At 40.9% G+C, this 11920-nt stretch overlaps 1 protein-coding gene across 1 annotated transcript in view; it reads right to left on the bottom strand.

Moving 5' to 3' along the window:
• Nucleotides 1–3137: 3137 nt before the first annotated feature.
• SMC1A (structural maintenance of chromosomes 1A) overlaps nucleotides 3138–11920 on the bottom strand; it is a 1753330-nt gene continuing 1744547 nt past the window's right edge. Inside the window, exon 28 of the mRNA XM_044060554.1 lies at nucleotides 3138–4399. Coding sequence (XP_043916489.1) covers nucleotides 4319–4399 — 81 coding nt within the window. The 3' untranslated portion in view covers nucleotides 3138–4318. The remainder of the gene's footprint in view (nucleotides 4400–11920) is intronic.

Below are 11920 nucleotides of genomic sequence, written 5' to 3'. Positions count from 1 at the left end.
AGTCTGCAGACTATTACAAGTCTAGGCAATAACCAGAGGTCAGAATCAAAACCTGAATCTTGTATCTGAGAGGTAAAAACCTTAACCATTAAGCTTACTTGCTTTTTTGTCGGACAGGTAGCCACACTAAGCCAGCAGTTGCTTTTCAGGCAAGACCCAATGTTGTATTCATACTGACTAAGGGAAATTTGGCCAAGACAATGGGAACATCCTCTACTCTCTTCAAGCATATAAGAGCACTTGGTTGAAAGGGTTAATGATTGAGAATATTATCAGTAAGTTTAGAAGACAGAGGTTTTAGGCAGGGCTGCTTAATAAGTGGCATTCTGTTTATTTTGATTATTAATGCAATGACAAGTGCCAGTTAGAAGAGAGGTGTAAGGATATAGCACAGCTAGAGTTACCATCAATTACTAGCTATGCAGATGATTTAGCTATGACGACGAGGAATAAAAACTGGATAAAGAGGTAGTAAAAATACTGGCAGGATGAAGTGCTGGATAGAAAGAAAACTAATGGCTTAGGGAATACATCTCAAGAAAAGAGAAACATTACAGGTGTAATTTAGTGCAAGGCTGGTAATACAAGAATAGAGGGATAGAATTATAAAGGAACAAAATTAGTTCAGGTATGCACAGGTTTTAGAATATTGTTTGAATATAACATTTATTTCATCTAGTTCTGTATCTGAACTAATCTTAATTAAGGAGTTTATATGGTACTAGGAAAAGTTGAAAAGGAAATTCTGGAAGTTTCCTTCAGTATTTTTGTGGGGGGTCTAAACTGAATCAGGTGAAGAGAGGAACAGATTATACATGAAAAATAAGGGAAAACTACAATTAATCAAATCATGTAGTACATTTAGCATTATTACATGTTTTAGGTTAAATCAAAAATAAAAAAAGGTGGAGGAAACATTTGAGCTCAGATTTTGGAGATAAAATATCAGGAATTATGGAAGGTAATGGAAGGCAGGAAAAGAAAAAACGGAGTTTGTTTTTGAAATACAGGAGTATGAAAAAAGGATTACTGTAAAAAAGCAAATGTGGAAAGTTCTCCTACAAAAATGGTATGAGTTAGTTATGATTTAATTTTAATATGTTGATCCTTGGCAGGGGTAATATAAATGGAGGTGCAAGGTTTGGTGAGATCTGGGAAAGGAAAGATTTTTTGGGGGGAAATTTACAATAAACTGCCTGTCAAGGGTTCAATGACTTATAAACCGTACACAGAAAGGCTATATACGTGGTGAGGAAGAAATGAGTAAGCATGTGTTAATGAAATGTGGAAGGGCTATGAGATTTCTTGGAGAAAACTGAAAAAATTATGGAAAGAGTATGAGGTATAGAATATTAGGTTATGTATGATACTTTATGGGGGTTTATGGCTACTGAAAATAAAAAGCACTAGATTTACCCAATCTATGGATCTAAAACCTCGCCTGTGACAAACAAAGCATGTTCGAGGGACAGGTGCACTTCTCCGAGATCATCTCATGTGAAACAGAGTTCTTCTCTAACCCTATTCAAATGCAATTTGGACCAATGGATGGGAAATTGCAAATTCATCTCTGGCTTGTCGCCTGTGGCCCTTATGGGCAGGGGCAATTTGTAGATGATCTAAGCCACAGGTATATACCAAAGTCATTCTAGCCCATGGGGATTGATAATTGGGAAAAGTAGAGCATGAATCACTAGGCTTAAAAAGGCTCTAGGGCCGTTAGCCTAGTAACCCCTCCTATGATACTATGTAGAAATCAAAATGCAATACAAGCTGGATAAAATTATATAAGCATACAGATGGCAATTATGAAAAGTAAGATGTGGAGAATGAATATATACGAGAAATGGTACTTGAATTATATAGCAATGACAAAATTACATGTACATTTATTAGCTAAAATAGGCTAGTGGTTATGTCAGTTTGTTCAGGTAGAACTTCCTACCAAAAGCAGATCATACAGAGGGGTAAAATTTTCCTCCAGTGTCATTTTATATTTCTTTCTTTCTCCATTTACTAGGCCAATCAAACCCCGAGAACTTTCTCCATTAATTTAGTCTCTCCCGATTGATTTCTTATAGAATGCTACTTAATAAAATAGATTTGTTGGGACTACACTGCTGGTCATTTTTCTTAACATGAACCAAAGGCCATAAATGGGGTGGGAGGGACGCTGGATAAAGGATTTAATTCTTTACCTTAATGAGACACTCATAGCTCAATATCCTTCTGACAAACCTGTAGCAGCCAGCTTTGAGTGTTTTTCTCTCCTACCATTTTAATGTATCGCTTTTTTCTTCCTTTTATTTTATTTACAGTACAAGAAATGTTACACATAGGTTCTGTTTGGCCGGATAGTACAGAATCAAGGTATGATGTTTCACTTTTTAGCTTTGCTAATCTTCATTGATAATTTTCTATCATTCTGCTTATTTTCAAAACATGCTTTACTAAACCTGTGCTACTTTGCTTGGGATCCCTGTAAACACCTATAGATGAATGTCTACACAGAATAATATACTTGAAAGGCACACAAACCATCTCTACTCTAAGGCAGCAAGGTGGAGAAAAGAGAACAAGTGCAGCCTTAGTCTGACAGTTTTTTACAGACATCAGGATTTTTCTGTTGCTGCTTTTCCCAAGTAGCCAGAAAACCCACTTGCAGCCTCCTTCCATCAAACTCGTTCAAAAGAATGATGTACGATACAAGCTCTCCTATCTTCTTTTTTGGAGGGGGGGGGGTCCACGGTACATCACCTTTACTTATGATTCACTGCTAACAGGAAAGAAGTGCCACTGAGCACTGCACACTTTCCTTACCTTTGCCAACTCTTGAGCATTAGGATCCATCACTATTTTTTGTTACACATGAGGCACTGGTGCAAAAGAAAACTACCTATCTCACTAGGAAGGGATTCTCACAACACTAATATACATGTACCTGTAATATTACCATTTGGAATAAGAAATAAATGGAATTAAAAAAATATGCACAGACCTATATATACTTTTTTACTGCTGCTTTCAGCAGCGGCAGCAGCTCTTTAAGATAGTCATTTAAAGAGCATATCTACTGCAGAAATCCAAAACAATTGCGTATAAATGTTGACTCGAGACAAATGCAGAAACAAAAAACATAACATTTCAAATATATTTTATTGAAAATATTACACATTACTACACAACATTAATATAAAAATTTAGAAACAAGATAAAATCACACACACTCAAATATACATGATTGGGTCAAAGTGCTGCACTCAGTAAGACAATGACATAGGAAATGTTTAAAATAGTTTTCCAAAAATCAGTTCACTGATCTGGATACCAACAACCTATAGGACCAAATGAAAATAACTTAAGGAACATCATGATTACAGGTGAACAAAACAAAAAGTGCAAAAAAAAAAAAAAAAAAAAAAAAAAAAACATGGCAAATGTGTCTTCTCAGCTAATTTACAAAGGCTGCAATACACGTCATAATTCTAACACGAGTTTGTGGTCCAGACATGGCTATTCTGCTGCTCCCATGAACAGAAATGACACTTGCATGAAGAGTGACTCCTCCTCTCATAGAGGGAAGGGCTTAACATCTTGAACTTCCTCTGCATCTACCTAGCTCTATCTTACTGATTCAGATCAAATGAGCCGGGCAAATGTTAGACAGTTCAGCTGAAAAACAAAAATCCCTACAAGCTGTAAAAATTGGCTCTAATATACTTTGGTCCTCTGTATTGGGGTTCTATGGTTCTTGCTGCATCCATACAGGAGGGGGAAAACATGTTTGCTAAAGCTGAAATTAATGATGATAAAAAGCTGTTATTTGACTTCAAAACGAAAGCATCAGATAAGTAAAAGTCATTCTTTCTGTACATCTTTGTTTTCCATTTACAGTTGCTCTTCCTTAATGGAGAAGATTTAATTAACATGTTTTAGAGCAGGGGTTCTGCTGCAAAACCAACAGAAATGTATCTGAATTAAAAGTCAGTTTACTTCTGTCATATGCAATGCTAATGTTTTGAAAAGTTCAGTTAAAACAGTCCTCTACATTCTGAAATGTAATTTTGCAAATACAAAAAAATCTTGCAGACCGCTGTAGTATACGCACCTCAAAAATCCACAATATCCCCTGTATAGCACTAAAACAAAAGGGTCAAACTTAAGATCCCAATCGCCAGATTGGCAACAAAATCTGGGAAAGGAGCATTGTTTACCAAGTGGATTACAGATGCATACAGGTACGGCAAGACAGGAGGTTTTTAAAAGGATGAAGTACTGACATTAAAATGCATAAAATTCAAAACGTATTTTCTGTTGTTCAATCGCAAGGATTCGGATTGGCATCTGGGTAAAGGGTGAGATCAAATGTCAGAACCTTGCTGATGACACAGTCGCCTTGCTGTAAAGTAAAAGTGAAACAAAATTATAACATGTTTTTAAAAAGGCAACATCAGTAAAAGTGGCAGTATGGCAACTCAATCATATACTAAATGAAGCATTAAAAACACCTGCAAAAGAAAGTTTTATTACCACTTTTACCAAAGATATTAATTTGATACACACCATGTGCACTTGCCATATGAAATTATCCACAAGAGGGTCCTGCAAATGGGTAAAAGTCATCACCTCACAGTAAATGTTAGTGTGTGGTCACCAGAACAGTAAGAACTTCAGAGATCTCTGTGCAGGTAAAATCCTATGTCAGAGATTTTCAGATCTAAATTCCTTCTCCCAATGCCAACCTTACATTTCCTGCCCCCTGAACATTTCTAAATCATGGCATAAAGGAAAATGTACAACTGGCCATCTTCTGATCCTTCCGGCTACAATGCCTGCATGACAAAACAGGAAAAAGCTATTCCTTTGGAACAACTACTACAGTTCCTTGCTGTAACATGAGATGCAAGATGAGTATTGAGAATGTGCTTTTATTTAGCAGGTATATTTAGCATCTTTCTCATCAGAGGTTCTGAACTGAACTCTAGCCAGTACATCTCTGCAGCGATGTCCAACACCCACTTGTCTGTTGCATCTTTTCTGCACTCCTCCCAGTAAAAGCAGTCTCTCCCTCCCAAACATGGGGTGAGAGTCTGAGCTGAGAGGTCTTTATGGCTGGGTCAAAGATGGTTCTTAGAGGGAGAGTACAGTTTTGTACCTACCATAAATGTAGATGTTCGAGGATCCACATTGCTGCAGTCATAACCTGTGGGTAGTCCGCTGTCCTCGGTCGGCCCGAATACCAAAGGGTTAGGCTGGCGTCGGTCATGGCGCCCGGAGCTGACGTCAGTAAGTAGTAGTACTTAAGCGCATGACCGACGCCATATTCTCAGTCTTTCTTGCCCCAGATGTCAGAAGGCCTTAAAAAGAAAAGGCCAGAGCCATAAAGGAGAGAAATAACAAGTATCCCCAAGTAATAATAACAACAACAACCACAACCCCAAACCAAAGCGGGGAAGGATGGAGGGAAAATAGGACTGCAGCAATGTGGATCCTCGAACATCTACATTTATGGTAGGTACAAAACTGTACTATGTTCTTCGTCTCACATTGCTGCAGTCATAACCTGTGGGTAGAATCCCAAAGCAAAGGAAAAGGGAGGCTGGCAAACTAAAAGGCATTAGGGGCTGCTAACATGCCCTGTAAGACTGCAGTGGCAAACCCAGCCCTGGACTTGGAGAAAAGAGGGAGATGATAATGCTTAGTAAAAGTATGAACTGAACTCCAAGTAGCTGCTTCCAAAATGTCCTTAGTAGCTACACCCCTCAAAAAAGCAGTAGAAGTGGCCGTAGCCCTAGTGGAATGAGGTCTAATCCCAGCAGGAACATTCTTCCCATGATGAGAATAACAAAAAGCAATGCAATTACCAATCCACTTTGAAATAGTCTGCTTTGAAACAGCTTTCCTTTGTGAACCCAAAGCAAAAGTAACAAATAACTGTTGAGTCTGTCTGAACTCCTTAGTTCTGCTCAAATAATAACGTAACTGCCTGTGTATATCCAAAGAATGCAAGATTTTTTTCCCCCTTATTTTGGGGATCAGCATAAAAGGTAGGCAAATGGATAGACTGGTTCAAGGCCACATTAGAAATCACTTTTGGCATGAAAGTAGGGTTAGTACGCAAAGAAACTCTATCCTTATGGAATATTAGAAAGGGTTCAACTGCCATGAGAGCCTGCAATTCAGATACCCTTCTGGCAGAAGTAATGGCCAACAAAAAGGCAGTCTTCCAAGACAAAAACTTAAATTCAGACGTAGCTGCAGGTTCAAAAGGAGGCAAAGTAAGCTTCTCCAACACAAAATTGAGATCCCAGGAAGGAGTAGGAGCTCTATGTGGGGGTCTTATATTTTTTGCCCCTCTAAGAAATTGCTTAAACAAAGGGTGAGAAAATAAAGGAGGGTCACAATCATAGTGAGCAGAAATGGCTGCAGCATGAACCTTCACAGAGGAAAACGACAAACCCTTGTCCAGCAATTCAGTAAGGTACTGCAGTGTACAACTCAAATTAGGTACCGAGACATCAAAATCCTTTGTTGTGCCCCAAAGAAAAAAATCTCTTCCATTTATTAGCATAAACTTTTCTAGTGCTAGGCCGCCTAGCTTCCAAAATGACATCCAAAACCTGCTGGGGAAGCTGAGAACCCACAGGCTCTAAAACAGAATACGCCAGGCCGTTAGATGCAGGGACTGCACCCTGACATTGAGCAAATGACTGCTTGACTGGGACAACAAATGAGGAAGCTGTGGTAAAGGCCAAGGAGGCTCCTGAATTAAACTCCTCAGCAGAGGATACCAGTGCTGACGTGGCCAATCTGGTGCTATTAAAATCATGCAAGGCTTGTCCCTCCTGACTTTCAAGAGTACTTTGGTAAGGAGAGGCAGAGGAGGAAAAGCATAGACGTGAAGGTTGTTCCAACTGAAAGATAGAGCGTCCACTTTCCAAGCTTTTGGGTGAAACATCCTTGTGCAAAATTTTGATAGTTGGAAATTTAGAGGAGAAGCGAACAGATCTATGTCTGGAGTTCCCCAAGCCACTGTCAACTGTTGAAATACCTGAGGATCCAATTTCCACTCGTGGGGATCCACAATTTGTCTGCTCAATACATCTGCTAGGGAGTTCTGTGCTCCTGGCAGAAACCGTGCTTGAAGAGTGATGTGCAACCCCAGAGCAGTCTCCCACAATATCATAGCTTGTCTGCAAAGAGGGTAAGAATGGGTCCCCCCCTGCTTGTTGATGTACCACATGACTGTAGTGTTGTCTGTTTGAATCAACACCTGTCCTGGTTGAAGTAGGCCCTTGAAAGCCATCAGGGCAAACTGGACTGCTAACATCTCCTTCATGTTGATATGCAAATGCTGTAATTTGGGAGGCCATGTGTCTTGAATCCATTTCCCATTGAAGTGTGCTCCCCAAGCCAGGTCTGAGGCATCAGTCGTTAAAATCTGACTCGCCTCTGGTCGGGTCACAGAGAGTCCCTTGTTTAGGTGACATTCCTGTGCCCACCACAAGAATTCCTTCTGGATGCACGGTATTATCGGAATGACAGTGTCCAAATCGTGGCAGTGTTGAGTCCATACACTTTTGAGATACCATTGTAGCTTCCTCAAATGCAATTTGGCATTGGGAAGTACCAGAATGCAAGATGCCATGAACCCCAAGGTTTGAAGGACTGTCCTTGCAGTCAGCCTGGACCGTACTGATAATTGCTGGAAGTAGAGGTGAAGAATTCTTTGTTTGTCCGGGGTCAGAAAAGCCATCTGAGAGGCTGTATTCAGTCTCACACCCAGAAAGCACATGTCCTGAGAGGGTACTAGACTGGACTTTGTTTCGTTCACAGAATACCCTAGGCACCTTAAAACTGCCATCACATACTGTAGCTGTTGAAGTAACTTGTCTTTGTCTTGAGCAAGAATCAAGCAGTCGTCCAGATAAGGATAAATTTGTATTCCTCTCAGTCTTAAGTAAGCTATTACAGGAGCCAGAACCTTTGTGAACACCCTGGGCGCAGTAGATAAACCAAAGGGCAATGCAGAGAACTGATAATGAGAAGTACCAGCCCGAAAACGCAGAAATCTCCTGCAGCTGGGCCTGATAGGAATGTGATGATATGCTTCTTTGAGATCCAGAGTTACCATCCAGTGCTCTTTTCCTAGCAGAGGCAGAAGTTGTTGTAATGTTAACATCTTGAACTTTGGAATGTCTAGGTATGTATTGAGAATGGACAAATCCAGAATTGGCCTCCAAGTGTTTCCTTTCTTTGGCACTAGGAATAGACGAGAATAAAACCCTAGGCCTTCTTCTGACGAAGGTACCACCTGGATTGCCCCCATCTGTAAAAGCAAAGAAATTTGATCCTGAGCCTCCATCCTTTGCTGAGGAGGTACATCTGGCATGCCTTTGAAAGGGGGAAAAGTGTGAAAATAAAACTTGTAGCCTTGATTTATTATGTCCAACACCCATTTGTCCTGGGTGACCAAATGCCAATTTTGTTTGAAAAGTGCCAACTTTCCTCCTAGAGGAGCTGCCAGAAGAGAAGGGTCCGACAGCTGAAGATACAGGTCATTGGGTCTGTTTACGAAAAGGCTGACCCCTGCCCTCACCAGAAGATTGTGCAGGAGAACTCCAAGTCCTAGGTCTGAAAGAACCCTGAGCGTGAGCCCTGCCCCTACCACGTCGAGACCTGCCCTTAGACTGAAAATCCGAAGAAGGGTAAGACCATCCTCTTGCAGGCCAATTCCTGCTAAACTTAGGGGGCTGCACTTGCAAAAATTCCTTAACTGTCTGCATAGACTTAGCTTTGTCTTCCATCTTTTTCAAAACTGACTCCACAGGAGAACCAAAAAGAACTTCAGATTGAAGGGGAGCATCCAAAATCTGAGCTTTAACATGCTCTGACAAATTTTGATCCTTAAGCCAGGCATGTCTACGAATAACTGAACCAGTAGCAGCCACCCTGGAAGAAGCCTGAAGGGCATCGAAGCCACACTGCAAGGAATGTTTACCAACTTGATCTGAAGCATGAACCAAGTCCTGCAATTCCTTACACTCTATACCCTCAGCTAAAGTATCTACCTTAGCTTTCAATTGACCTAACAGAAAGTTCTGATACTTCAGCATATGGAATTGGCAATTTAAAGCCCTCATAGCTAACGTGGAAGAGGTGTACACTTTTTTACCCCACCTATCCAACGCTCTAGAATCTTTATCCAAAGGTACTGGATTCTTAACCACAGAAGCCCTGACACCCTTAGGCCCTTGAATAATAGTTTCCGGATCAGCTCTAGGGCTCTTGTACAAATATTTATGTGCCTCTGGAACTCTGTAATACCTGTCTGGCTTGACAGGGGCAGGGGGTAAAGAATCAGGATTAAGGGAAGCTTCAGAAAAAACATCCTGAACAACATCTAAAACAGGGGGAATAGCCAAAGGTCTATGCTGTGGCAAAAACAAAAATTCTCTAAGCCTCTTACGAGAATCTGAGAAATCCTGACCTTCCCACTTGAAATGCTCCCTCATGGAATGCAAGGTTTCAGAAAAGGAAAAATCCTCTGGAGGTGAAGCAGAAGGACAGGAATCCTCTGCATCCGAATAAGAAAAGGGAGGAAAATCCTGAATATCTTCAGCTGAGGACTCAGAGTAATCTGAGGAATGCTCCATTCCCTCTAAATCTGCCTCCACCCTAGGCCTCTTCTCTGGAGGGGGCATAGAACCCCTGATCAAAGTAATCAAATCCTCTGCCATTTTCAACATATGTTTTTTAGGAACAGAACCCGAAGAACCAGAGCTGTGTCCCGTACCAGAAACACCCGGTCTAGCCTTAGCAGGGCCTTTAGTGACTGAAGTAGAAGGCCTAATAACCTTTTGTAAGGATGGGACCACAGAAACTTGAGAGGCACCCTCGGCCTGACCTAACTCCTGAGAGGCCAACTCCTGTAAAAGTAAAGGTTCCCCCTGGGATTCAGCCGAGACCTCGGCTGGATCCACAGATTCAACCGTAGATTCCATAGAACCGGCGTCCGTAACGGACAACTCCTCCGGTTTAGACCTTAAAGATTTATCTTTTCGCTTTTTAGCGGTAGCGGGCGTCGGAGGATCCGACGGCATGTTGTAGTTACACCGCCACGAAAACAAGCCTAGCACAGTCTAATCTGCGTTTAATGGTGCGCTTATTAAATCTAGCGCAAAAGCGACACCCGACTACAACGTGCTCAGGCCCTAAGCAAGGAATGCAGAGAGAATGACAGTCCCTATGAGGTATCTGTTTCCCACAAGAAATACAATTATTAACTTTTTCTGACATCCGGATTAACTGAGGCAAGAAAAGACAAAAATTTTCCCCAACGGGGTACTTAGCCCAACTTGGTCTTCGGTCTGAAACTTGAAAACTGAAAATTTCAGAACGCCGAATGGCACTTGCAAACGCTGCTTCTGCTTCGGACCACGCGGCAAGAAAGACTGAGAATATGGCGTCGGTCATGCACTTAAGTACTACTACATACTGACGTCAGCTCCGGGCGCCATGACCGATGCCAGTCTAACCCTTTGGTATTCGGGCCGACCGAGGACAGCGGACTACCCACAGGTTATGACTGCAGCAATGTGAGACGAAGAACATCAAATGTTTTCCTCCTTGCCTCCCTTAATCACCCCGTCATTTCTTTTTATTATTTTTGTAAAAGGATTTAACCCCCTTTGGCTGTTTACCCTTCCCTTGTTTTTTGTAGAAAGGCCCCTTTTATTAGGGTAATTCCTGTTATACTTGGGGGAGGGGTGGAGGAGGGTAGAACATATTTCCTTCTTCTGTAAACTCAAATGCCTCAAAAATTCAGTGGCGGCTGGTGACTTCAAATTGAAGGGGGGCTGCAGGAGACAGCTGAATGGGTGGGGCCAATGGAAAGGGTTGGGGCCAGCCAGAAAGGGGTGGAGCTATGCTCAAAACCACAACTGGAACTTTAATTAAATATGTAGCCCTGGGTGCCAAACCATCATTACGAAAGTCCAATCAAGACAAAATGAAGTATAGAAGAAAAAAATATTTCTGCTTTGGCTACATGACAACTTACTTAATATCTAGACGGAAACACAAAGGTTGTGATGCATGAAAAATTAAATACCTTACTGGAATGCCAGTCAAAATCAAGTATAAAAAAACAAGCAGCACTCAACTCAAACCACCTCTCCTTGCACTGCAGTTCTAATTATAATTTATATTCAGCTTTATAAAATTACCAAGTAACACGCTGAAAGTAGCAATCTTTGTGTGATACCTCCACTTGTAAAAATGTTTCTTATCCAAAAAAGACCTGCTGCCTGACAACAACTATCTACTTGTTTCATGGGGAAGACATGATCAATGGAAAAAAATGAACAGTGAACAAGAAACAAGCTCAAGATAAATTGCTTAAAGGATTACTGCACAAGTTATGGACCACACATGATAGATTGGCATTCTGTTTAGTTTACGGGTAAAGCCTGCAAAGATGACTGCAAGTCTCTAACAAATGTAATGAGCTTCTGAAAATACTGCAATCCTGTCCTTTATTACAAATACTGTCATATGCATTTCAATACCCCAGGCTTATACGTTATCTAGTTATGTAAATATTCTCTGCATGGCAACAACGAAAAGGCTTTCAATGTTGGTAATTCTTTAACAGTATGCTTATTAAAGCTTACTTGCATCTTACAATCTCCGACAAGCTTACCTGATGGTCATTAAAGCATTGCTACTTAAACACAGAGAAACAGGGCACTGCGACAACATGCATTTTCTGAATAAGAAGCAGCATAAATCAACAGTATAAAAATATGACAGAAAACCAGAACATTCTGCAAAATCAAGGACAGATGAAAAGTCAGGGTCGTACTTGTAGTCTACACTTTGGATGGGGGAATACTTTGCACACTTACACTGCATAACT

This window comes from Protopterus annectens, chromosome 1.part0 (genome assembly GCF_019279795.1).
Source record: "Protopterus annectens isolate FY-2018-M chromosome 1.part0, PAN1.0, whole genome shotgun sequence".
Classification (NCBI taxonomy): domain Eukaryota; kingdom Metazoa; phylum Chordata; order Ceratodontiformes; family Protopteridae; genus Protopterus; species Protopterus annectens.
Note: the sequence above shows the minus strand (reverse complement) of the source record. Positions and strands in the feature narration are given on the sequence as shown.